This window comes from Vulpes lagopus, chromosome X (genome assembly GCF_018345385.1).
Source record: "Vulpes lagopus strain Blue_001 chromosome X, ASM1834538v1, whole genome shotgun sequence".
In the NCBI taxonomy this organism is placed as follows: domain Eukaryota; kingdom Metazoa; phylum Chordata; class Mammalia; order Carnivora; family Canidae; genus Vulpes; species Vulpes lagopus.
Window position 1 is genome coordinate 90,769,236 of NC_054848.1, and position 27,979 is coordinate 90,797,214.

The 27,979-nt window shown below is 43.1% G+C and overlaps 1 protein-coding gene across 3 annotated transcripts in view; it reads left to right on the forward strand.

The window, feature by feature from the left end:
* DOCK11 (dedicator of cytokinesis 11) overlaps positions 1–27,979 on the forward strand; it is a 189,670-nt gene that overhangs the window by 78,545 nt on the left and 83,146 nt on the right. For all 3 annotated transcript variants that reach the window (XR_005985654.1, XM_041740921.1, XM_041740922.1), the window contains exons 13-24: positions 2,694–2,816; positions 4,268–4,350; positions 6,990–7,112; positions 7,314–7,390; positions 9,906–10,090; positions 10,183–10,248; positions 12,184–12,276; positions 14,620–14,743; positions 18,664–18,785; positions 19,593–19,679; positions 21,842–21,931; positions 26,775–26,893. Coding sequence is in view for 2 of the 3 variants with exons in the window: in XM_041740921.1 (XP_041596855.1) it covers positions 2,694–2,816; positions 4,268–4,350; positions 6,990–7,112; positions 7,314–7,390; positions 9,906–10,090; positions 10,183–10,248; positions 12,184–12,276; positions 14,620–14,743; positions 18,664–18,785; positions 19,593–19,679; positions 21,842–21,931; positions 26,775–26,893 (1,292 nt within the window). In the remaining variant the exon portion in view is untranslated. The remainder of the gene's footprint in view (positions 1–2,693; positions 2,817–4,267; positions 4,351–6,989; positions 7,113–7,313; positions 7,391–9,905; positions 10,091–10,182; positions 10,249–12,183; positions 12,277–14,619; positions 14,744–18,663; positions 18,786–19,592; positions 19,680–21,841; positions 21,932–26,774; positions 26,894–27,979) is intronic.

A 27,979-nucleotide genomic window follows, 5' to 3' on the forward strand; every position in this document is an offset into this window, starting at 1 on the left:
CTTCGAGGGCTGCACAGAAGATGTGGGGCTTGAGAGAAGCCTGAGAAGAATAGAGGGGTGGGAAGGTGACCTGATGGGCAGTAACCTTGGATGGCTTTATCATCTTGTAACCCCATCTGTTCATGGGAGTCTTTCTCTCCAGTGGCTTCCTGAATAACAACCCGGTTACCACAGGAAAAGGAGGGAGTTAGGTCCATCAAGTCGTTTTGCCTCCCTGACATCAAGTAGTCACTGTGGCCAGTCACTTTATTCTCAGTTGCCTGGCACTTTCTTCCCAGATGCCCTGACAGAGCTCAGACCCCTGTGTCTCCCAAGGTCAGACCTGATTGACTTTGGGTTGGGATTGTGGGGGAGATGCTGACTCTTGGGGGTCTGCCTCCTTGTGGCTCTGTGGGCTCCCCAATGGGGTAGTAGTTGTTGGCCTGGTGAAAGAGTACAGTCTCCCCACAAAGCCCTGCCATGCTGTGGGCTATGTAAGTGCTGGGTACTGGGATGAGGGGGCCTCCCTCATTCTTCAGAGGGAGAGAGACAGTGAAGTGGGTAAGAGTTACCCTGGCATTGGGGGCAGCTGCATCCGTGCCTCCTAGGTGGGAAAGGATGACCGGGCCAGAGGCCTTGTCTACAAGGGCCAAGTTCCCAGCACACATGGGGATTCCCAGGTGCTCTCTGGCTACCTACCCTTCTGTGTTCTGGGGGCAGGGAGAGTGCTAGAAGCTGACTGGGACAAAAGGCAGAACAGCCCAGATAGTGTCCTCCTTGTATACACGGGAATCCCTGGTCATTAAAAGAAATGAACAATTCTATGCTCAGCATCCTCATCTATAAACGGGAGGAAATGACAGTACCTGCATCCAGGGCCAGCTGTAAGGCTCAGACAAGGTATGCCATCCCCAGAAAGCACTCGGCCCGGCAGTAGGCTGCCATGTTTGCTCATTCCGACGTGGCCAGCAGTAGAGCGGCAGTAATGGTGATCACAGATAACCAAGCGAAAAGCACCTCGCTCTTAGTCATTGTCAGAGTTTTCAAAATTACAATATTCATTACTGGCATCACTGTGGGGAAATGCTCAGAGTACTGGGAAAGGAGAGAACAGTCGGTGCTCAGTGAACGTTGGCTGTAGCAAAAATGAGTACTGCTGTTCTCATCCAGCCTCATCGTGTAAGATGTCGGGTGTGTGGGCCTCAGGGCTGAGAGGCAGCATAGCATGGCCTGTATGCATAGTCCAGAAGCCCTGGCTGTGCTCCTTCATCCACTCAGCGTGTAATCTTTTGTAAGCTTGATTTCATCATCTGTAAAAGGGGTATGTCGTAGTGCTCACATTCGAGACCAAGGAAGATAATGCACAGAACCCGTCTAGGGCAGTTAGGTGACAGGAGGTGTGCGAGTGTACTTACAGTGCACTGCTCAGCATACCTTCTGCATGGTCAGCAAGGGCCTGGCTGCCAGGTGCATCTCATCACTTGAGCAGTATGTCCCTGGTAGTACCAGAAATCAGGTCCTGTGGCCTTGCAGTGCTTTGGGCCCCTCAAGTAATAACTTGGTACCTAGTGTGCAGTACATGGAATCCATACAGGAAGTCTTCGGGATAGCTATTACTGTCATCATCCCCACTTCTTAGATGAGAAACTGAGGTGTAGATACAGGAAGGGACTTGCCTCCAACCCATAAATGGTGAAGCCAGTTTTTGAACCCAGGAAATTTTAACTCCGGAGCAGTTTTTAACCACTTCCTTCTCTGCTCACTGCTCGGGAATTCCACGGTGAATCAGCCATGCTGAGGGATCCTTGCAAGCTGTTGGCTTCTGGGGGGGGGGATTACTTGGGGTCTCACACCGAGTTCTCTTCCTTTCTGTATGCTGTGGAGCGTTTGCTCCAGAGCAGATGAGATAATGTCTGAAATGTTTTGAAAACTGGAACGCACGATCTTAACACAGTTGATAATATACCAAAGGAGAAAAATAAAACTTGGTAGAGTCCCAATGATGGATTTTTCCATTTGAATTAATTTGTGTGGTGCTCCTTTAAACAACAGATATAACCAACTAACAGGCTCTTTGGAAGATATTCTATTTGGGAAGGAACTGGACGGGGAATGACATGGCTATTTCACATGCATTCAGAGGAAACATATAACTTTGGTTGCATCTACGTTAGTCACCCTTAAGCAGAGTGTGCAGGAAAAAAACAAATTTTGGATCCTTTGTCCCCACCTTGAAAGTGCGGGAGCTCTTAAACTGCAGTAAAGTGTTTTCTTCCTCTTAGCTGCAATTAGTATTTATCGTGAGCAAATTGCTCTGGAGTTGCACGCAGCTACATTTGAAAATGCATGTCTGGTCCCACTGGAAAGATGCACACCATTTCAGCACATGCTAAGGAATCCGAACAATACACGTTGCATTAATCAGGCTGAAAAATGCACCTTGCAGAGACAGCTGAACACAAGAGGCCAAGCTGTACCTCAGGGACTAATAGATGTGAAGTTGGGGACAAAATAGAAAATCTGTTTGGAAAGAAGCATCAGGAGTTTTAGAAACTATATGAAAGCAGAGGCCATCTATTTTCAGGATCCTGGATGCAACCCTGTGTTGGATGTCAGCATTTGACGCTAAACACACTACTAGGAATCGTTAACCACGCAACTGTATGTATGAAGTCACCTAAAAATGTCTAACGGAAGTGATTTTTTTCCCCCAGGGAATTTTCTCAGTGACGAATCCACATCCTGAAATTTTCCTGGTTGCAAGAATTGAAAAGGTACTCCAGGGAAACATCGCGCATTGTGCCGAACCCTACATCAAAAATTCAGACCCAGCAAAGGTATTTATAAAACTCATTTGTGAATCTTTTGGCTTAATGTAAAATTGGCCTTTTACTGATATTTTAAATGGTACTGTTAATATACCCCTCCGAAGAGCGTTATGCTCTCAGTCTGTAGCATATTCAGAAAATACTGTGTGCTATGTGAGTATGCGGGCTACAGCTTGAGCACAGCTCCCCCCCTTTTCATTTACGTTCTGTTTACACGACAGCCTGATTTCTGCTTGCTTATCAAAATAAGAGCTAAAGGCTTTTAGGCGACATCTGTTCATTGACACTGTATCCTTGGCAATAGCTACTCTTTATTTCCAGCCCTTACATCCAGCCCTAGAATGTCAGAGCTGGGAGGTCCAGCCCTGCCATTCCCAAATGACAGTCTACACTCAAATTTCTTCCTGTCCATGATAAGAGAAGAAAGACAAGAGAATGAGCGATTCAAGGAGCTAAAAGTATTCAATTCGGGGGGCCATCCTTTATTCTGATAGATTTTTGTGCTTCTTACCTTTTGAACATTTCGCCTGTGTGTCTTTCTGAAATGTTTGTGTATGACATAGTAGCAGCTGCGTTTCCTGTTCAAGGGCTTCGGACGGCAACGTGCAAAAAGTCAGCCACCCATATAACCATCCACGTTTCTGGATCATGAAATTCAGACTTCTGCAAATAGTGACCTGGTCCTCTCCTCTCATTTTATAAATGAGAAAACAGAGGCCCAGAGAGAAAGTGTGCGTGGCACAGTTCATTAGCAGCACTCCAGCTACTGAATACTTATGAAGAGTCAATCTGTTGTAGGTGGCATTTAGTCGTGTGTCCAAATAGTGTTTATTGAGCGGAAGATGTGGAGGAGACATGTGACTAATTTGCGTGGGAGAGAAAAGTCTCAACGATATAGATAAGAGCCTTTAGCATTATGCATCCCTCGGGCCAAGCATCCAGCCAGCCTCTCACAGCCAGTTTAGACTCTCTGGGCTGTTAATCTTGTCCGCTCCTAGTCGCTGTGCAAACAGCAGCTCCTTGCCCAACTAAACTAATTGCATTGACTCTTGGTCACTTGACTTTTTATCTTGGGAGTAAAAAGGTCAACTGTATTCAGAACAAACTTCTCCCAAGAATAACGAGTGCTTGCTTGTGTGTGACAGGAAATACACATTAAAACTGCTCACAGTTTTCCCATTAGAGGTCTTTGGTACAAAACGTGCCCCATACCTCTTCTTGCCCATCTCTTGAAACCTTGATGAAGACTCTGTTGATGAGAAAACACAAAAATTTTAAGAAGGCTTTGGTCTTGGAAAGCGGGTAGCTGATGTGTGTCATGTTTTTACTGGCAGCTCTTTCTTTATATCTTCTGCTGGACTTTGAGGTTTTACATCGGTAAGTGGGGGGAAACCATTTTGCATGGTGAGCCTCTGGTCATTCGAACAAATATGAGCGTGTCTTCTTATTTCTGACTGTAGACGGCCCAGAAGGTGCACAGGACAGCAAGGCAAGTGTGTAGCCGCCTCGGACAATACAGAATGCCCTTTGCTTGGGCTGCCAGGTTCGTACAGATACAATCCTGACCTTTCTGTTTGCTCTCATGTGTAAAGTTCGGGGTTGTCGTCCTTGCCGGCAGCATTTAGCGGGCGGTCTCCGACAAGCCAGCTATATCTTGGGACCACGTGGCATGTGTCCGGGTGCATGCGGGCCACTGTAACCAAGTGCTATAGACTGGGTGGAGGGGGGGGCTCCAACAGCAAACAACATTTCTCTCTCACAGGGCTGGAGGCTGGGAGTCCGAGATCGGGGTGCCAGCATGGCCAGGTTCTGGTGGGAAGGCTCTTTCAAGGTGCAGACACCTTGGCTGCTCCTTTATCTTCTAGGAGCTGAAAGGAAGTGAGCCTGTTCTCTGGCCTCTTCTATGGGCACCAATCCCATTCATGAGGGCTCCACCCTTCTGACCAAATCAGCCCCACCCCTCCTCCTAATACCATCACCTAGGTGTTTGGACTTCCACATAGGAACTTTGGTGGGAGGGCGCAAATGTGAAATCTGCAACAGGATGTAAGAATCCTTTCTCTTAAAATTTGCTGTGCGTCAAAGAACCTTTCATTTCTTCATACGTGTAGTGCTTCAGGGAAATTTTCTTTGGCTTCGGTTACTGATCTGACTGACACCACTTAATTTTATTGCATTTTAAAAGCAGAGTTTATTTGCTAAGGTAATGGAATTCTCCCCCCGACCCCGAAAACCTGAAATTGTAGTGAATTATGTACACGGTGCCCACCCTTTCAGAGTTGGCTAGGTTTATGCTTCAAAAAGCTATCCTAGGATATTTCTAGAAAACATGCTAAAAAGTAGAAGGCAAAAGAATGCAGTGGGTAAGTGCGAGTGGATCATTAATTAATAGACCTGCTTTCCGATGACAAATGCAGGAAAGCCTCCACCAGTAGTGTATGTGGAAGGGCATTATGTATAGCTCATATCTTATGGTAGATTACACTCCGTTTTTTTCCACTTCTTGTGAATGTACATACAGTGATGACTTAAAATGTGTTTCTTGCTTGCCCCCCCCCCCCCGCCTCCCTTTGAAGTACACGTTCACTGGCTTGTTTGTGGTACAGCTTGTACAGCTCACTGGAACTTCTGGGGAAAGGGCACCATGTTCTGAATAATTCAATCAATTATGTGCAGTGGGTGGTAGGGAGTAGCATAAGGGTAGGAGATTCTAAGTGAATTAACTCTTCTGTCACTATTTATAATCATTTCATTTTGGGGACGGTTTCAAAATGTGTCGTGTGTTGGTGGATGAAAAGGCACACTGTCCTTGTTTTGCGGATTGGTTCAAAACAAGACAGCTCAAGGTGGGGTGAATGGCGAAGAGTAGCAGAGGTTGGTCCACTTAGGCATTATAGGAGGTGAAGTATGGCTTGTCAGTGGACACATACTTACTGCTGCTCCAGCCTGAGAAGTCAGTTGCTGCTGTTATTATTTATAGCTATGTGTTGACCCTGTACCAGGCAGTGGTTTAAGTGCTGCACGTGTACCTTCTTGAAAGATGAGTACTGTGATTCCTACCTTGAGATAAAGGAGATTCAGGCATAGAGCTAGAAGCTGTTTGGTGCTGTTTTGTCAGTAGGAGCACTGAGAAACCTTCAAAGCTAGGAGCTCTGATCCTCAGTTCTGATGAGGAATTGTGTTCTTTTATTTCCTTCCTGAATTGTTTTGGTTGCCAGCAGCAGCAACAGCTCACGCTAAAGGCTTGCCTGGGATATTTTAAAGATGTGTGATAAACCCCGATTTACTGACAATAAAGGAGGTATGCTTAGAAGTAGGAACAGTGGTTAATGCCTGGAACCACATCTTCAGAGGCTCTGCCAGGGGGAATTATGTTTTTGGCTAGAGCTGCTTCCCGTGTGTTGGGTGCTTGTGCATTACTTCCCATTTTAGCAGTAAGTAACTGCTTAAAAACGGAGGAAGGGGAAGGGGGATTGGGAATGATCCAAATTCAGATTTGGAAAATCTACGTATATCTTGTAGAGTTTGTATGAATTGACCCTAATCTTATTTAAGGGTCATCAGCTTTGTGACATGCTTCACCTTCGATTCACATGCATGCATTTTATATATCCGGCTTGCTGAATTTTCACAAATTTTTCTGGTCATGTGACTACCACTCCAAGCAAGTTCTGGAACACATCTGTCGCTTCAGAAAGTTTCCTCCTGCCCCTGTCCAGTTGGCTATCCCACTCCTATCAGCCAGCCACCAATCTGATGGTTATCACTACAGATGACTTTTTCTATTATGGAATCGGGCAGTGTGTACTCTTGCATTAGGTTTCTTGTGCTCAGTCTGGATTTGAGGTTCACCCAAATAGTTTTATGTATCAGCCCTTCATTTCGAGTAGTATTCCATTGTATGAATACATCACTGTGTATCCATTCACTTGTTGATGAATGTCTGGGCCGTTTCCTTTTGGGGATATAACGAATAAATCTGCTGTGAACATTTATGTGCCATGTGGCAATATGCCTAGGAGTGCACTTGCAGAATCAGAGGGTAGATATGTGCTTAATTTTGTGAGAATTTACCAAACGGGTTCCCAAAGTAGTACTGCCATGTTGTACACACACCAGCACTAAGTTTGCCATAATTTGTCAATACTTCAGGATTTAAAAAAATTTCTGTTGTTTTTTTAGACCTATTTTCAAAGATATTCAAGGTTCTCTGGATCTGGATGGAAGGTTTTCTCCTTTGTATAAACAAGACAGCAGCAAGCTTTCAAATGAAGACATTCTCAAGTTGCTCTCAGAATACAAGAAGTAAGTGTGTCACTGTAGTAAATCAATATAATAGATGAATTATAATTTCTTAAAATGGTGAATGTGAGTCATATATGAGAGAAACCAAATGCTTTGGGGGCATTTTTGGATTTGGAAGCATTTGGAAGTTTGTATGCAGGGTAACCAGTGCATTCAGTAATCACAAATTTTAAGTGTCAAATACTCTTATTTTACACCTAGGCCAGAGAAGACCAAATTGCAGGTTATTCCTGGGCAGCTCAACGTCACAGTAGAGTGTGTTCCTGTGGATTTATCAAGTAAGAATTCACATGCTCCAAACCTTCAAGGCCTATGTTTGAATCTCAGGATTTTTAAAAATCTTTTCAGTGTATTTCTTGAGATTTACGTGATATATTAAGTTCCTAGAGCTGTTGTAAGGAACTAGTACCAACTGGGTAACTTAAGGTGATAGACTCATCTCTCCTGGTTCTGGAAGCTAGAAGTCAAAATCCAGGTGTCAGTAGGGCTCTAAGAAAGACTCACCAGTCATTGGATTTAGGGCCTACCTCTCATGGGGTGACCTCATCATAACCAATTACACCTGCAAAGACCCTGTTTCCAACTGAGCTGGTACAGTGCCCCTGCAAAGACCCTATTTCCAAGTACAGTCACCTTCTGAGGTCCTGGGGGACACTATTCAGTCCAGTACGTGTGGTGAATAATTAATTACAAATTAGTAAGGGTATTAAGTTGATTTTATCAGATGCTGTTTCATATCTCATATAGCCTGTTGTGAGTGTTCCCTAGTCAGTTTCTGCTGCTCTTTGCTTTTGATAAGTCCCGTCAAGGGATCCAAAAGGAGGAGAGTTTCTTTTCCTTTCTAACGACAAGAATCTGAGATCCCAGATGAAGAATGGACAGAAGACAGAAAAGACACTTGGCAGGAAATAAAATGGAGTGGCGAATAAAAACTTGAAAAATGTCCAAATCTTAGTAATAATGCTACTAGTGCAAATTAAAATAGCAAGATGCTTTTGCTTCTCTGTCAAATTTTACAAAACTCTTTAAAGTGAAACCGTCTAATGCTGGCTAGGTTTAGCCAGGCACCATCACCTGTCATGAGTGAGAACGCAGCGTGGCAATTGATATCCACAGATGTCCAGAACTAAGGCATTTCAATTCTGAGATTCTATCTGTTCATTTGCTGAATAAGCTTTATAATTATGGATATTAAAGTCTAGAAGGAGTGACAGACAGTAAATAAGACAGATGAGTGATTTGAGTCTGGGATGGGGGTGGCCTGCTTTAAAAAGAATGGCCAAGGGAAGCTTTGCTCCAGCTCAGGAACTGAAGAGTGAGAAGTAGCTGTCACATGGTGGTTGGGATGGTACATTCCAGACCAAGGGTGTTGTGTACCAAAAGACCATGAGGGGGAGCAAGCTTGGTTCGTATGAGCCCAGAGGAAGCCAGTGTGGCTCTAGCGTGGTGTGTGATGGGAACCCTGCAGATGGGAATGCAGCGGAAGGAGTTCTGCAGGGAATTATATAGACCATGATAACTCTTTAAAGGGTTGGATTTTATTCCGAGTGCAGGAAGAGGTCACTAAAGGATCATAAACCAGGGAGTGGCATCCGGTTTACATGCTGAAACACCTCTAAGAGTACAGTGGATTATTTTTTCCTAAAGAAATAATTTGAAATGTAGACAGGAGTTTATGCATACCGGTGTTCTTTTCTGTGTTGTTTCTATCAGAGGGAGATTGGAAACACCCTAAGAGTCCATCACTTTCAGTGTGGTTAAGGCATTATGACACACCAGGAAACTTTATGCAGCCCTGAAAAATGATGTTTATAATGAGCTCACAGAATAAAACATTAGATAAAATGCCAAAAAAACAAATTCCACAAAAAACCAACACAAGATCAAGTTCTGGATATACAGTAGGAATTTTGTGTTATTACATAAAACATGCATAGAAAGGAGACAAGAAGAGAATATGTCAAGTACTAACAGTAGTTATCTCTGGGTAATGGAACGGTCCCTTGTTCTGAATGCCTTTACTCTGTGTCTCCAGATGTTCTATTATAAGTATTCTATTATAAGTATCACTGTAATAATCAGAGAAAACCGAACCCAACAGAGAATACAGTGTCTCAGGTATGACTCTTCCTGGGTCTTCCTGTTCCATCGATACCGCTGTGCAGCAAGGACAAGTTGTGTTACAGCTCCTTCAGTGTATGAATCACTTCTGCTCTGGTGGCTGCTTCCATAACCCAGGCTGCCACACTTCTCTGAGCCTTTGTGCTTTTCACCTTCAGGAACATTGAATTTATTCTGGTAACCCATCCTAAGATCTGTCATTTCCAAAGGCCTCCCTTGTTTTTTGGGTGCAAATTGCACCTGCGCCAAGTTAGCTTTTTCAGAGTGACTATCCATGAGCTAATTGGAGGCATACATTTACTGTTCCCTGATACCAATAAAAATTTGCAGTGAAAGCTAAATTGCAGTCACAGGAAAAATGTAATGGATTTCTCTGCAGAGTTTAAATTTGTCAAAATTATGATGTGTTATATTTGGCAAATCACTCAACATTGAGAACGAACTAGCAATCGTGTCTGGTTTGGATGGTTCCACTAAAATCAGTACCAGGCTAAGCCATCTTGTCCTTCTGGGTTCTTAAAGTGGTTGTATGACTTTTTGTCAGTCACTGAGAATTCTGTTTGTTAAATCACTCTTTGAGAATGCGGTCCATGTATATTTTTATAAATGCAGGAATGTGTTCATGATTGCTAAATTGTATTATCTTTGCCTATTTTCTTTCTTCTGGTATAGATTGTATAACTTCTTCATATGTGCCCCTGAAGCCTTTCGAAAAGAATTGTCAAAATATTACTGTGGAGGTTGAGGAGTTTTTTCCAGAAATGACAAAATACTGTTATCCATTTACTATTTACAAAAACCATCTGTATGTATATCCCTTGCAATTAAAATATGATAGCCAGAAAACATTTGCCAAGGTGAGCAGTGTAAATTATACATTTTGGGATATAAAATGCTATTTATAATTTTCTGGTTTTAGGATTCATGTTGAGTGATTAATCATTTGTAGGCAAGGAACATTGCAGTCTGCGTGGAATTCCGGGATTCAGATGAAAGCGATGCTGGCGCTCTAAAGGTTTGTTTATGATCCTGATAAGCATACACTTTTAGTATAAAAATAAAGATTTGGGGGGGTACCTGGGTGCTTAGTTGGTTGGCATCTGCCTTCATTTCAGGTCATCATCCTGGGGTCCTGGGATTGAGCTCCATATCAGGCTCCCTGCTCAGTGAGGAGTCTGTTTCTTCCTCTCCCTCGGCCCCTCCTCCCACTTGTGCTTGCTCTCTCTCTCTCTCTCTCTCTCTCTCTCTCTCTATCTATCTATCTCTCAAATAAATAAATAAAATCTTAAAAAAAAAGATAAAAATTTTGGCACTTGGTAGTTTCTTGGCTAAGTTTAATATCTTAAAGTGCCACAAAGAAAATGTACTCGAGTGGCAAAGGTAATATTGCATTTTCTACTCTTGCACATTAAAGGATTAAATATTACAAAATAACAAAATGAGGTAGGAGCATAGGTAGCTTTAAAAATGGGTAAGCTTCACATTCCAGACTTTTTTGCTTTTGCTCTACTTTGATTTTGCATCATTCTGATGTGCAATCACAAGAGCTTTTTCTCCTATGACCTGAGAGTTTCTAATGGTATCATCAGGGGACTCTAAACTCCTTTCTCCCTGAAACCTGAACTGGGCTTTGAGCTAACAGAAGCACAGCATGACTGCTTTGATCTGAGATAGGACTTCTACGCTGGCACTGGCCAAATGGTGCCTCCAAACTTGGGTTCGTGGTGTAGGCAAAGCAGAATCTCAGGATTATCTGATAGAGCAATCCTTAAATACCTTTCCTTTCACAGTGCCTTTATCTTTTCACCCTTTAGTGCATTAATCAGAAACCTGAAAGAGCAGTTCCAAGAACATCTAGCCGTCATGAATTGTTTATCTGGCCCCCCACCTCTCCAGTTTGAGCCTAAATCGGGCAGATGGACTGCTAGTCTTCGCCTCAGACCTCCTGGGGAAAAAAGGCTGGAAGCCCCCCACCCCCGCCCACTAAGTCATTCAATGTTTAATAACCCCTACCTTTGAAAAGAGGTGTTTTGTTTTGTTTTCCACAGAGAAACCTAGGTTAAGAATTAGCTGGCTCAAATTTAGTGTATTTTCAATGATTCCCCCCTCACTGGGGATGAGAATGACTCTTACTTTTCCCTCCATGCACTATCCTTTTGTACCCTTGAAGTTTCTTAGGGTACCTCTCCGCAGGTCCTGGAAATTGCCTTCAGAACCCATATTTAAAGAGAATTGGCAGTGCATCCACATAGAGCTCTCAGTTTCATTTCTTCACTGGCCTAGAGGCTGGCTCTGAAGTAACAGGGTGAGGCAATTGGCATGCTGACTCCACATTTATCCTTGAGCTCTTTGGGCCTGTGGAAGCCCAGAACTCATACCAGAAATGCAATGGGATCTTTTCACGGAACCATAGAAAGCCTCACATTTATTTTATGGGTCTAACAGAAAGCCCGTGACTTTTAAAATGCAGCTCATAAAGTGAGTGAACAGTAAGCTTGTCTGTAGCTTAGTGGACATTCAGTTTTTAATTCCTTTAGGCTAGGAAGGTGTCTGCTGGTGTGTGCAGCAAATGTTGCTAAGTGGCTGGAGGGGAGCTTCTCCTATGAAGAAAGGCAAATAGCATGAGAGAAGCGAGCTTTCCAGATCTGGTTTAAGAGTGTTCGCTTTCCAAGTGATTAGCTGTATTTGACTTCTTGCTGTCAACTAACTTGGAAGTGCATTCTTTTGATGGCCGGAAGTCTGGAAGCATCCATGCAGCCAAGTTTGACGATGTCTGGGCTGATAGCTGGAGTGACTGTGAGTGATTGGGAGTGTCCAAGCTCATGGTTAGAGCCCGGTGGGCTTGGCTGTGGCCTTGAGCTCACAGATGCCTCGAACTGTATGTGCTTCCATTGTGTTATGTTTAAAGACCTTCGCTGAGGTGTGTGACTCTTGTTTCCTTCTTTTGCAGTGTATTTATGGAAAACCCGCGGGGTCTGTTTTTACCACAAATGCTTATGCTGTTGTCTCACATCACAACCAAAATCCAGAGTTCTATGATGAGGTAAGGATGCATTTTTCTAATGTTTGTACAACGCTGTGATGGCTCTTCTTTTATCTCTTCATTTCCATCATTTTATCTACCTTTGTGATCCCTGAATGTTTTGTCCTATGAAAGTAGGAAGCATCACACCATGACAAAGGGCTTGATGCCCTTTGATGACAGTGGAATTTGCCCACAAATTGAAGAGGCCCTGGCAAGAGGTAACATTGTAGGGAATGAACATGAGATTGGAGCTAGGATTCTAGCCCTAGCCTTGACAACAGCTGGCTCTGGGGACCTTGAGCAAGTCACTTACCTTTTCCGAGTCTGTTACCTTAGCTTTCAATTAAGAAACTCAGAGTTTCTAAAGGCTCTTCTAGATCTTTCTTCCTGAGTCTCCCATTTCCTCAGCTTTCAAATAAAAAATTCGGGAAAGATTTTCTGAAGGCCCTTCTGGATCTTTCTTCCTGAGTCTCCCATTTCCTCAGCTTTCAAATAGGAAATTCAGAAGAGATTTTCTGAAGGTCCTTCTAGAACTTTCTTCTTGTGGTTTTGCATGGAGTTGGGGGTGCAGCCGTTCTGTAGGTGAAATGCTTTGAGAGACACAGCAGCATGTGAAGGCCACCAGAATCCCATTGGCTGCTCTGACGCCTCAGTGCAGTGTAGACAAAGGGGAATGGCACCGTCTCCCAAGCTCCATGCTCCCCTCCCCCCCAGTCTATCTCTCTGGCCCTGCCTCTGCCTCTCTTTCCTTCTCCATCTCTATTATCTCTATGTACTTGCCAGTGTCTCTCTTAGTCTCTGTCACAGCCTCTTCCAATTGGTATGTCCCTGGCTTATCCAACTCTGCACACTGCTTTTGGTTCCGACATGTCTCCACGAACCTGTATATGCATCCCGGACCAGAAGCATTGCTCTTTCTGCTTCTCAGGTTTCTCTGTCTGAAACCATCCCCACTGCTGTCATGATTTTCCCCAGGTCCACTGCTGTCATATGGAGGCTTTGTACTGCAGCTTTAGGCCTCATCCCTTTCTCTAGTGCTCTTAGTGTTGTAGGGGATGAGGAGGAGTGTAGTAGTTTTGCCACCCGGGGGAGAGAGCATGCCCATATTTATGTGCAGCAGAGCATTAGACACCCAGATGATCTGGCTGCTGTGAATAGGCGTTTTCCATGGTGAAATATACCTACAACAGAGATTAGTTCTAATACCTAAACCATGCCTTGTGTGAATGAGAATGAGGCCACATGTCCAGCACCAAGCTGTTTTTTAAAAATATTTTATTTATTTATTTATTTATTTATTTATTTATTTATTTATTTGAGAGAGAAAGAGAACAGGAGGGGAGGGTGAGAGAGAAGCAGACTTCCCACTAAGCAGGAAGCCTGACATGGGGCTCCATCCCAGGACCTGAGCCCAAGGCAGCCACTTAGCCCCCTGAGCCACCCAGGCGCCCCAGCACCAAGCTGTTTTATTTTTTTTCCAAGCTGTTTTAATATGTCCCCCTCTCTCATCAACACTAGTCACTCCAGAAAACTTGATCAGGTAGTAAGTCATCCACATGATTTTAGGATGCCAGAAAGAAAACAGGCTTTTCAGTCATTCAATCTATATTAACCAAGACAGTGAGAGCGAGAGATGGAGAGAGATTGCCTGTGTTTCTTTGCAGGTATATGCATGTGCATCAAATTGGTTAAATCTGTGATATGTCTTTTGCATTCTTCTGGGAGGCAGTAAAGACATTTGGTTGGGTCCTGATTAAAAATCACTTGAGATTGTATTAAAGTATTAATTTCTGAGATTAAGTTCACATATCAAGGGTGACACTGTTTATTTGTTAATTTAAGAGTCTTCCATTTTTCTTCAAAAGATGAACTGTAATTGCTGGATACCATAATACCACGGTGACTTTCTGCACGTTTATTTACAGAGTTTTTTTTTTTTTCACGCAAAGGAAGGCAACAATTTAGAGAGAAAGAAGCCTTTCTGGTTCAGTCTGCATTTTAGATCGATTGCATTCACTGACTTGGATTGAGTTACAGAGGATCCCTGGGCTGTGAGGCTGTGGTTTTGATCCAGTGTTTTAGAAAATCCCACTGCAAAGTTGAATCCAGGAGAACCCACTGGGCTCTCCAGTGCAAGTAATGAATCAGACCTCACTACCCAGGAGACTGTTGTCAAATTGAAACTGACTGGAAAAGCCTTTAGAGTACATTTAAATGATATCTATGATTTGATGACTTGGCTTGTTGTTTAGAAAAATACGTCATGGGAAAAGTATGATGAAACTGAACTAAAGGTCTGACTGTCCAGCTTGACAATGAAAACAAAACAAAATGCTATGTGTAATTTTGCTGTCCTTTCAGATTAAAATTGAGCTTCCCATTCACCTGCATCAAAAACATCATTTGCTTTTTACTTTTTATCATGTAAGTTGTGAAATTAACACAAAGGGAACAACCAAAAAGCAGGACACGGTTGAAAGTCCAGGTACGTGTACTCCCTTAAAAGTCTCTTTCTACAGCTATTTGAGATGGAATTGTCTAGAATGTAACCTCTTTTGCCCCAGCTACAAACCACTTCTTCCCCTTACCCCAAAGTACATTTCTGAGTCAAAAAGTTCATTGGGAAAAGATGAATTTTGCGTTCATTTGAACATCATTTCCATCACATGTCCTGTCCAAGTCCTTGCCAGTGTGCTTGGACTACTGCAAGCAACTCAAAGTAATACATACAACACAGAGTAATACTTCTCATACAGAAACACATCCTGTGGTATATAGTATTTCTTTTAAGTAGGATGGCCCAGCAACCAGAACTTTCCAGTTGGGCTCACTAAGGGAGTGGGAAGTAAGCCCAGAACCAGGAATACATTTGAGCCTGAGGGAGATTGGGGACCACTTGGTTCTAGTGAGAACAGAGCAGATTTAATGAATTCGAATAAACTCTAGTAGTGAAGTGCCAGTCTTGGTCCCATTCGGCAAAGCTTTATTATATTGTATTTTATTTTAATTTTTTCGGCAAAGTTTTATATATACCAGTGGGAAGCATCCTTAGAGGAACACAGAGGCCCTGTAAACATGGCATGTACCACTGCCACTAGGTAAATGTCAGCATGCGCTGGGATTCAGATCCAAGCTAGCCCAGATTAGTCTTAAATTCATTCATTTATTCATTCATTCACCAAACACGTCTGCTTGTTTATTACGTGCAAGCTGTTTTAGTAGGTACTAAGGAGAATGCAGTGGAGACTCAAACAGATCTCACCTTAAGTGAGCACATGGTCTAGCAGCAGAAATGAGATCTGTATAGACAACTCTAATATAAGATAGAAAGTAGTAGTTACCAAGAAAGTGGTGCTGTGTAATCTCAGGGAAGAGTGAGTTGTTATTTTGGCTGGTTGGAGGGACCAGTGGCTGGGAATCTGGGAAGGCTTCCTGGAGGAGATGGTATTTGGGTGAGGCCTTAAAGAGGCAGGGTAGAGTTGGAGAATGCCATGATGGCAGGAAGGTAGATTCCAGGATAATGGAAGAATTTGTACAGAGGCAGAGTAATGAGGGGTATCAACAGGGAACATGCGTGGTTCAATCCGACCAGAGCACAGGGTGCTGGGAGGGGAAGCCACAGGACGTCAGATTGAAAAGGAGACACCAGATCACGGAAAGCCTTGAACACCAGACCATGGATTTGATTGTATTCTGTGACCAATATGGAAATATTGAAGGGTTGTAAAGGCCGATAAGAGCTGTTCTGCAGGAAGTCTGTCAGACAGTGAGGTGATGATAGAGGGGGCTGGAGCAAGAAGGAAGGAAGAAAAACCAGTTAGGGGCTCCCTCAGAAGTCCAGGAGGAAAGGAGGCTACACGGCAGTAGGAGCAGGGGGACGGAGAAAAAGAGATTATAGAAGAAGAGTATAATTGGGTCTGGCAAATGGTTGGCAACTAGAGAGAGAGACTTCAAAGTTAGCACTGAGACTTTGAAACTGGGAAGAAGGAATTTGCAAGTAGCAGAATCACAGGTGAGGACCATAGGTTTTGGACTGATGTTGAGTGTGAGTGATGCTCGCCAGGCAGCCAGACTGAAATAACTAGGAAGTTGCCCTTTTGGATAGTGTGGCCCTGTTCTCTAACTCCACAGAAGTTACAGTTCGTTCAGGGTAGGGACCTCGAGGGTGGAGAAGAAATCTGGCAGGATGATAGGAACCCAAGACCATGCACGTCCTAAAAGACAAATTACTATTTCCTTATTTAAATCCTAGACCGGGGACGGCTGGGTTGCTCAGTGGTTGAGTGTCTCTGCCTTTGGCTCAGGGTGTGATTCTGGAGTCCCGGGATCAAGTCCCACATCGAGCTCCCTGCAGGCAGTCTGCTTCTCCTTCTGCCTATGTCTCTGTGTCTCTCATGAATAAATAAATACAATCTTGAAAAAAATAATAAATCCTAGACCAAACTGGGTGAAGGACTCGGTGGAGCTTAAGAGGGTTATTCCGTGGGCCACTCATCACTTCTAACTGTCCATCCTTAAGTGGCTTCACGTTTCTGAGCCAGACGGTGTTTGCTTGCCATCATACCTTTCTGTTTCCCAAGTGCTCTATATGAGTTTTGACTGAGAGACACCCTTGGCCATGCTCTGATTTACTCACAGCACAAAAATGTTGCCTAAGCAAATCCATAGAGACAGAAAGTAGATTAGCAGTTGCCAGGGACTGGGGGAAATAGGGAGTGACTACTACTTTTTTTTTAATAAGATTTTTTTAATTTGACAGAGACAGAGACAGAAACAGCACAAGCAAGGGGAGCAGCAAGCAGAGGGAGAGGGAGAAGCAGATTCCCCATTGATCAGGGAGCCTGATATGAGGCTCGATCCCAGGACCCTGGGATCATGACCCAAGCAGAAGGCAGATGCTCAACAGATTGAGCCACCCAGCCGCCCCTAGGGAGTGACTTCTAAGGGGTGTGGTGTTTGTTTTTTGGTGTGATGGAAGAGTTTTGGAATTAGATAGTAGCAGTGGATGATGCCCAGCTTTGTGAATATGCTAAAAACCATCAATGTGCGCTTTAAATAGATGAAGCGTATGGTATCTGAATTATAGCTCAGTAACAATGTCTACTGGGAAAAATATCCCCCAAGAACAAGAAATAGATTTTCCTGTTTTCTGGGCTGGAAACCTTTGGTCGTTTGTCTAATTTTCAGTTAAGTACTTTGACAGAGTCCTTTAGAATGGTTCCTATGCTCATGTTACTTTTCCTCTGCTCTTTATACAAGAAGAGCTCTGGGTAAAGCATTTCTGAAGTTGTACTAGTAAAGATGCCCTTCAGGCGTGTTTCAGAGTCTGAGAAAGCCATTTAGCTGACTTAGAGAAAGCAACATATTTGTCTTTTAAGAATTAAAGCATTTGCCAAATTAAACACGTGAATGAAAACATTCTAACCAGATTTGTGTTGACTTCTGTGTTCACAGTATAAACATACGCACACTCACGCAAAGAATTTAAAAGAATCTGAAGGCAGCGGCTCTAAAAAGTGCTCTCCAGCCAACACCCTCTCTCATATGCCAAAACTTGGTCCAGAGCAAGCTTTTTTACAGCTGCGTTCTAAACACTTGAAGCCCTGTGTAAGCTCCATAATGGAAATAATGATACTGCTCAACCTGAGGAACACAGATGGCTCTGGCTTTTTTAGCTAGAACATGATGGGTTTTTTTAATAGAAACCAAGAGGCTCTTTTGGGTAGAACTGTTAAGAAATACAGAGACCGGGAGGAAATCTCTCAGTGGATTCAAGTTTAAACACTATGCCCTGTCTGCATTCTGCTCCCCCATCTCTTCCTTCTGTAATCAGGAAAACTGCCCCGTTGAGCACCGCCTTGTATGAATATGGGCTGTAACCTTGACTCGTGACCTTAATTTTCCATAGTCCCTTGTCTTTGGGTCGCCAAAAGACAATTCAGAGCCTGCTAGTTGCTGGTTGAGATTGTCCCAGACATGATACTCCCATATTCTCACTAAGGATAGGTGAGAGAGCCCTGAATCTTAAAAAAAAAAAAAATGTCCACCACAAATTATCCCCTGAAGGGTAAAGATAATGATACTGATGAACTTCTAAAATTTTGAAGTATTTTCCTTTATTATCTCTCTTCGGTTTCCCGATAACCATTTGATGGAGACACTACCTGTTGGTCCCAATTTCTGGTCCAGGGAGTGGAGGGAAGAACTCATTCATGGCCAGGCTGGGATTAGGAAGCCATTCCAAGGCAGTGTTCCTTCCCCAGGATTCAGATGCCCCACATGTGCACTCCCATGTACAGATCCCCAGAAATATCACGACCCTGCCCTGCCCCCCAGCACTCTGAGATTTGCATGGCTAATGGCATTTCTGATTTCATTTCTCATGAATGATTATTATCTTGGCAGTTGGCTTTGCCTGGGTTCCTTTGCTGAAGGACGGTAGGATCATTACGTTTGAGCAACAGTTGCCAGTGTCAGCCAATCTTCCCCCGGGCTACTTGAATCTGAATGATACAGAATCCAGAAGGGTAAGAAAATAAATGCCTTTGCTGAAGTGATCATGATGAAATGCTTAAAAAGTACAGAATTCGGCCTTCTAGTGGGTAGCCCCACAAAGTCTGGTGTGAGGACTGGCCCCCAAGAAAATGTAGTATGGAAAATAAGCCAGAGCAGTTTGACCAAGTTACCTCGGGCCTGTGGATTCTTTTTTTTTTTTTTAAACAGTTGACTTCTAAGGAATCCCTCTACCCAATGTGAGGCTCAAATTCACAACCCCAAGACCGAGAGTCACATGCTCTTCTGACCGAGCCAACCAGGCACCGCTCATGTCTGTTGATTCTTTTTTTTTTTTAAGATTTTATTAATTTATTCATGAGAGACACAGAGAGAGAGGCAGAGACATAGGTAGAGGGAGAAGCAGGCTCCCCGCGGGGAGCCCGATGGAGGACTCGATCCCAGAACCCCAGGGTCATGGCCTGAGCCAAAGGCAGATGTTCAATCACTGAGCCACCCAGGTGTTTTGTGTCTGTTGATCCTAATAACAATTTTAAGAGCTGGGGCTCAGATTCTGTGCATCACCTTTAAAAATGCATTTATTTAGTAATTCATTTTTATTGTAACATAAAAGTATCAGCCTGCAAAGGATAAGAAATTCAAAATGATTTAGGATCCATTTATTCTCAAGGCAGGTTATTATTTCCAATAATTCCCTATGGGTGAAACTAACATATTTGGTTTTTTGGGGGGAAAAAGTTGACATGTTTAAAGGTATCATGTGCTACTCATCTATCCATAGCTATATTATAGAAACTCCTGTCTGTACTTTCCATTCACAGCAATCTAATGTGGATATTAAGTGGGTAGATGGTGCAAAGCCTTTGTTGAAGATTAAAAGCCACTTAGAGTCTACGATTTATACTCAAGTAAGTTGTATCATGTAAATTTTGATATTTGAATTATTTTTTAAAGTTTATTTTTTAAAAAGATTTAATTTATTCATTCATGAGAGACACACAGAGAGGCTGAGACATAGGCAGAGGGAGAAGCAGGCTCCCTGTGGGGAGCCCAATACAGGACTCCATCTCAGGACCCCAGGATCACACTCTGAGCTGAACGCAGACGCTTACCACTGAGCCACTCAGGCGTTCCATAAAGTTTATTTTTTGAGTAATCTCCATACCCAGCATGGGGTTCAAACTCACAGCCCTGAGGTCAAAGTCGCATGCTCTTCTGACTGAGCCAGCTGGGCGCCCCTGAATCTACTTGTTGTTTAGAATAGACTATATTTGATTCCTGCAGCCTTAGAGAAGTTGTGGCCTTAAAGACTTTCTCATTAGTAATAGCATCATTCTTAATAGTAATAGCTCAAATTTTACAATTCCTTTCAAATCCCCAAATCCATTTATCCCCATTAATAGATTCAAGCCTCACAAAACTGAAAGGATTGTAGAGGCCCTTATCACCTCTTTGAAAAAATAAATTTTAGTTTTTGGAACAGTTTGAGATTTACAGAAAAATAGGACAGTACAGAGAATTCCCATATACCCCGTGTCTAATTTCCCTGTTATTTTTTAAAAGATTTTCTGTATTTATTTGAGAAAGAGCACAAGCAGGGGCAGGGCAGAGGGAGAGGGAAAAGCAGGCTCCCTGCTAAGCAGGGAACCCGATGTTGGGCTCAATCCCAGGACTCTGGGATCATGACCTGAGCTTATGGCAGATGCTTAACCAACTGAGCCACCCAGGTGCCCCACCTGATTTCCCTGTTAGTAACCTCTTGCATTCATTAGTATGGCACACTTGTTACAATTAATGAACCAGTAGTGATACATAATGACTAAGGCTTGTATTTACTCAGATTTCCTTTGTTTTTACCTGTTAATGAGCTTTTTATGTTCCACAATTCTATCTAGGTTAGCATATTACATTTAGTTGTCACATCTTCGTAGGCTCCTCTTGGCTGAGTTCTTGGACAGTCGTTTTTTTTTTTTAAGATTTTATTTATTTATTCATGAGATACACAGAGAGAGAGAGAGAGAGAGGCGCAGAGACATAGGCAGAGGGAGAAGTGAGCTCCATGCAGGGAGCCTGATGTGGGACTCAATCCCAGACCCTGGGATCATGCCCTGAGCTGAAGACAGGTGCTCAACTGCTGAGCCACCCAGGTGTCCCATACATTCTTTGTTTTTGATGACCTTGTCCATTTTCATGAGTAGGGATATTTTGTAGGATGCCCCTCTGTTGGAATTTGCCTGGTGTTTTTCTCATGGTTAGACTGGAGTTGAACCCAGAAATTTGAAGTCAATGGATCATGGATGACTAGTACAGTTTACTCTTCACCTTATCATCCATGCAATTAGAATCAGATGTCTGTTGGAAGGCTCAAGCACGTTTGAAAAATCACCAATGGAGAAGGCGAAGTCCATGTTCCTTGGTGTGGCCTTAAAAGACCCTTCTTGGCTCACCTTGCCCACCTCAACATTTCATAAATGGAGAAACCAAAAATTGGTTGGGTTAGATGACTTACCCATGGTCACACAGATAATAATTAGAGGAAGCAGGTCAAAATTCACATCTTATTATCCCAGTTCCTAGTAGAATACATGCTGTCCACAATGCCAGTATATGATTTGTAGATTCTATATGGGACAGCTGGACACTTGTCAGCCAAGCACCATGATAAATTGAACAAGCCTGAGACTTGTCTGGTCCCTCCCTGCTGCTACTTTTTCTTCATCTGTCAATCCAGACCTCTGTTCCTACTCACTTTATTAAAATGTAGAAGCAGTCCAACTTCAGAGGCTACACTCATCAAATAAAGGAATTAAAGAGTGAGTAGTTGCACCAGAATTGTGGCCTACCTGCTGTGCTTAGGTACATGCTCGCTTGGCATGGTTTTGCTGCTGTGTGTGGTGGTCAAGGGGACTAAGGGACATGGACACTCATGTTGGTAGCTGTGGCTGCTAAGTCTGGGTGCTCGAAGACCCGGATAGGTAGGTTTGCAAGATGTGGGCAGAGGGGGCACTAGAGAGCTGCGTCCAAGGATAAGGAATCGAATTTCATGTGGTCAAGGACATCTGTTTTTCAGGATCTCCATGTGCACAAATTCTTCCATCATTGTCAGCTGATTCAGTCAGGCTCCAAAGAAGTTCCGGGGGAGCTCATTAAATATTTAAAGGTAAATGAACAGCAGCTTTCTGTGAAAAGGTTTGTTTTTTTGTGTCTTTCTTGTTGCCACCTTTTGATGAGGGTGGTGGGGGGGGATCAAACTAACCCCTTAAAATACTCTGGACTCTGTATCCTCAAGAGAATACTTTCTTTTATGTGCTCTTCTATCAAGTGCCTGTTAGGAGCAGACAGCAGAGCTACTACATTAGGAAGCAAATGTTATAGCCAGAATCTGTCGACATATTTTTGAAAATCTCATGAAAATGTTTCTTTAGTTCCATAAATTGATTTTTTCAGGTCTTTTCTCTTCCTGCGGCCTGCCCAGTAAAGGTGTTGTAGGGAAAAGGGGCAGGAGGAATGGAGTCCCTTTTGCTTCAAATAAAATGACGATTCCTGTGTCTGGGTGGAAGATGATCAAAAGAATCGACTAAAGATAGAAAAACCTAGTTTCTATGTGTTGCATGAAGAGTCTTAAGAAACACCATATTTTACCAAATGTGTTGAGACCCAAGACTCCCACTTATTCCCTAACATGGTAGGACTGAACTACACATAATGGGACCCAGCTGACAGTGATTCTTTATTTTGGTTGTCCCTTTGGTAGGTCAGCCATGGCAAGTCTGAGGAATTTTTATTTCACATGAAATCTCTACAGGATTTCCCTTTGGACATATGTTACTACTTAATGATAGTCTCAGGAAACAAAAATGTCCCTTTCTTTCAGAGAGGTAGTATGAGATGAGATAATATGTATGGGTTCTGCAATCATTAACTGAGTTTGTGTCCCGGACCTGTCACTCATTAGCTCTGTGATTGACTTTGGCCAATTTACTAAACTACTCCAGGCCTTTGTTTCTTCATCTGTCAAAGAGGGATAACCAGTAATACCAACGTGAAGGGTGGCTTTGGGGCTTAAGTGAGTTAGGGCATCTACTGTGTAGTATAGTAATCACTCAGTCTACACTGATTTCTTGAGTGCTTTCAATGGGCCAGGCATCATTCTAAGCGTTTGGAATAGAAATGAAGAAAACAAACACCATCCATATTGTCAAGGAGCTTACTTTCTTGAGGCAGATGGACAATAAGCAAATAAATGAATGTATGGATATGTATATTCACCCAGGTGGTAATAAGTGCCACAAAGAAAACCCAAACATATCAAAGAGGAATAAAGAGTGGTAAGGGGTCCCTCTTCTAGATTAAAAAAAAAGATGCCAGAAAAGATCTCTGGCAAAGTGACATTTGCCAGAGACCTAAAGGAAATGAGGGCACCAGCATGGTAGACTTCTGGGGGAGCTGGGAACAGCAAACGCAGACTGAGAAGCTAGCTTGGCATGCTCAATGGACAGCGGGAATTCCAGTGCGTGTGGCTGGCACACAGAGTGAGACGACATCGTATTGGAAAGGTAGCTAAGGAGCTAGTTGGGTGAGGCCTCATAAGCCATGATGACGAGTTTGAATTGTACCTTCAGTGAAATGGGAAGCCTTGCAGGGCTTTGAGCAGAGGAGCTACATGATGGGATTTGGGTTTTGAAAGTCTCATTCTGCCTACCATATTGAGAAGATACTGTTGGAAGGGTAGAAGCAAGCGGACAGTTGATAAATGGTGGCTATTATTCTTAATTCTCATTAAGAAGTATAATAGTCCTCTAACATTCAAATCCTTTCCTTGGTTAACATCTAGAAAGCCCGATCTCTGTACAAATGCTTAGGCTGTTAAGATCTTTGGCTTTTCTTCCAGTGGGGAAGTTTTGTAAAAGTTTTAACAGAATGGAATGGAACAGAGCATCATTTTCAAATATACTGGTATTCTTAAAATGGAGAAAAAAAAATGTACTCGTTCATATTTGTGTTCTTAAGGATGTGAAATTTGCGATATTTATGTGACCTTTGCTCGCCCTCTAGTGGCAGTAAGTGAAATGCCACTCGATTTCAGACCTACTAGCCCAGTTCTCCTAGGGACCCCTTAGCACTGAAAGGGCATCTTGAGAGGTTTTTTTTTTACACATGAGAAAACTGAATGAAGCTCAAGTAGAGGGGATTTGCTTGTGGTCACTCACCTGGTTAGTAGCAGAGCCAAACCTGTGACAGGTGTCTCTTGACTCCTGGTCCTGTGTTCTTTCTACCAAATCTTGCTGTCTGTTGTCCCTGTAAATGACATCATTTCACCAATTCACTTACCCTTTCCTTGCTGGGCTTTTATGCATGTACTATTTTCCCAGATGCTGTGACGCTTGCAGAGAAGAATAACTCAGGGTCATTGCCCATGGGGATCTTAAGACAGTTGGAGAGACAGGACATATAGAAGTGGAATATAAGTGAGCAGTACCAATGAGAGTCCAAAGCAATATGTGATAGATAGCAAATGCACAATACAGGTTATAGTGCTAAGGGTCCAGGGAACTGAGGGATCCCTGAGACTAGTAGCCTCCAATCTTTTATCTTATGCTTTGGTTCCTTAGTTGGGGTAGTGAGGGTAGAAATGAGTAATTTGAGATCAAGATGAATGCCACGAAGAAAATAGAACAGATTAATGGGATCCAACATGACAGGAGTACGTTCTAGATGGAGTTGTCAGGGAAGGCTGTCTGAGGAGATGATGGATCAAGCTAAAAAAAAAAAATCGATGAGAGGAAGACGAGCGTAGGTGTTAAAGCTGTGGCAAAGGAGAACAGAATATTGCAGCGGGCGGAAACACCTTGTGATGGCATTTAAAGGACAGGAAAAAAGAAAAGACAGTATAGCTGGAAGGCAGTGAGCACCTTGGGCGAGGGGTGGGAAGTGGCATGAGATGAGCTTGGAGAGAGAGGTGGGATACATGTAGGCACAGGAAGCCCTGGACAGCCTTTTGTTTGTGATGGTTTGTTTTGTTTGTAATAAGAGGGAAAAAAAGAACCTTTTTGCTGTTGCGTTGAGAGTGAATCCGGAGGAGCAACACTAGATCAGTTTTGCACTGAATGCCCAGCTCTCCCTTCTACCTGATATTATCCCACTTTACCTTTTACCTGCCTCCTCTCTGAAGCCTTAGTGGACACTCCCTGCCCACGGGAAGACTCAGTTGCTTTTTCCTTCATGCATTTTGCACATACCACTCCTGGGCTGTCGACCATTTGTATTGTAGATTTAGTTCCAGGTCGTTCACCCCACAGACTCTGAACCACTTGATGGGAGGAAATGGGGTATTTTTTTATATTCTTGGGCTTTGGAAGTTCATTAGGTATGCCTTGGTCAAATGAGTGGCTTCACCAAAGAAGAGGTTTCAATTAGACTTGGAAGGGGGGCTAGGATGTGACTAAAAACTGAGCAAATGCGCAAAGGTGGGAATGCATAGCTTCTACTCCCAGAGCAGTCAAGGCACCAGTTGGACCTTGTGAAGAATGATGAGTGTTGAGGCTAGAAATCTAGGTTTGGTCCTAAGTAATCTTGGATCCTAGATAAGAGCTTCTCAACCTTGCTCTGTTGACAATTTGGAAGGGTTAATTCTTTGTTGTAAGTGGCTATCCAGTACATGGTAAGGTGTTTAGCAGAAGCCCTGGCCTCTGTCCTCTACAAGTCAGTAACACCCCTAGTTGTGACAACTCAAAATGCTCCAGACATTGTAGAATGTCCCGTTGCATGGGAGGGGGCGGAGGGCAAAGCCAGCCCTGGTTGAGAGCCAATTCCCTGGGTAATGGGGAGGCATCACGGACATTTTGGCAGAAGTTGGTGTGATGGGACCCTATTGGAGGATGATGAATATGGAGATGAGAGGTGGATGTATGGGGAGTAAAGGGAACCTGTGTGGAGACCTTACCAGGAAATGATTAGACTGTTTTGGTTATAGGTTAAGAGTGGTTATGGCAGTAAGGCTAGAAGAGAGGGGGCAAAAGGAAGGAAAAGCTGGAAGGATAGACGATGGGTTCCTTGAGCTTGATCTCTTGCTTTATGCATCTGGTTGAAGAGAATCTGCCTGAAGATCTTAGAGGTCAGTGCTGAGATGCTTCACATATAGATGATAGCGTCCTGAGAAGGGATGGTGAGGAAGGATAGAGAGACAGAGCAGAAGTAAGAGACATAGTGAGTTCCTTGTGTACAGAATCCTGTCTTCTCCATCTCTGCATTTCCCATAGCACTGAACCTTGAACTGGTATAGTAGGTGCCCAGTGACATGGCTTGTTTTCACCTTTTGGTTGGCTGGCTGATTAAATGATTGAGTGAATGCCTGAGTGAATGAAGGAAGGTGGGGAGAAGGAAAGGAAGAAGAAAGAAATGTTACAGACTTTACTGCTTGGATCATTTCTACGTATATACGAACACGTTTCTTTTTTGTGCTGTTGACACACCTATGGCTAGAGACAGGGTGTTAGCACTTCGAAGAAATGTACTCTGGGGATGTCTGAATGCAGTGCTGCCTCAGATTTATAGATGGTGCCTTTTTAAAACCAATTATATAGAGAAGTGCACTTTATTGAATCCCACTTACTTTCTCAGCAGATTAACTGATGGTCTGCATTCTGTAGAACATACTGTATGCTGGGGGGCAGTCTCCAGAACCTCTAGACACAGCTGCTTTCCCACTCCAGTGGAGTGTTGGTTTACCAGGAGTCAGTTGTCTTTATTCCCAAACCCCTTTATCCCAGTTATCCTCTTTATCTTCAGTAGATAAAATATTTAATATGAAACAAAATCTGAGTGCCAAAATAAAGACATGGATAAAGTAATTAACAAGACAAAGTCCCCTGTCTTAGGAAGCTCCCATCAAAGTGGGCTTATATTCAAATGAATGTATTTCTCATTACTTATTTTGTTGTTTCACATTTGCAAGTTATATCATATTTCTGTTTGTTTTCATAACTAATAATGACTTATTTTAGTGTTTGCATGCCATGGAGATCCAAGTCATGATACAGTTTCTACCTGTAATTCTTATGCAACTCTTCCGGGTTCTCACAAATATGACCCATGAAGATGATGTTCCTATCAACTGCACCATGTGAGTTTCGGTGTTATTATTACAAAGAAGCAAATTTTGTTTCTTTTTGCATTTCTTCATTTTAACTATAAATTTCTCTTCCTTATGAGAACCCAAAAGTCAGATTATCTAATATCCATTTTCTCTTGTTTCATGCTTCTCAGACTGGGGGACTTGTAGCCCCAGGGAGAGATGGTACCAGAAACCATAGGAGAAACTTAATGTGTTTTCCTCAACCAGGGGTTCTAAAACTTGGCTGCATGTTAGAATCACCTGGGGAGCTTTTAAAGAGGTCTGTGCCCAGACCATATTCATACCAATGAAACTGGGATATCTAGGGGTGAAACTGAGCATCAGTAATTTTTTTTAAGTTTTCCAGGAGATTCCATAATGCAACAGAGCTTGAGAACCATTGCCCTAGACCAGTGTTGTTTGATAGAACTTTCTCCAATCATGGAATTGTTCTATACTTGTGCTGTCCAATATGGTAGCCATTTGCCACATTTAGCTATTGAACACTTGAAATGTGGCCAGTGTAGCTGAGGAACTGAATTTTTAACTAGAGTTAATTTTAATTAAATAGCCACAAGTGCTGAGTGGCTCTCATGTTGGACAGAGTCACCCTGAGCCATGAATTTTTACTCAAAATAATGAGGGAGTATTATTTTTATAGAAACAAACAGGGTATATGGTAGAGTAGAGGGCAAAATGCACTGACGTTTGCAATTAAAATTGGATACTTAAAAAAATTGAGAGCTCAATGCTGGATGTTTCTGGCTTTGCTGCTTCTGCTGTTGCCACAACCTCTACCACTGGGCCTTAACCAACACCCCTGTACACCGTGTGCTCATGCTCTGCTGTTGGGGATAGTCCGCTCAAAAACTGACAAAGCATTCCTCTAGCCCTGTGGTTCTCAAACGTGGCTCCTACCCCAGCAGCATCAGTATCACCTGGGAGCTGATGAAAAATGCTCATCATTTGAACTTCACCCCAGACCCCAGAAATCAGAAACTCAGGGAGAGGAGCCGAGCATTCTGTGCTCCAGGTGATTCCGATGCATGATGAAGTTTGAGAACCACTGCTAGTCTTGTATTTGAATTTTAGATT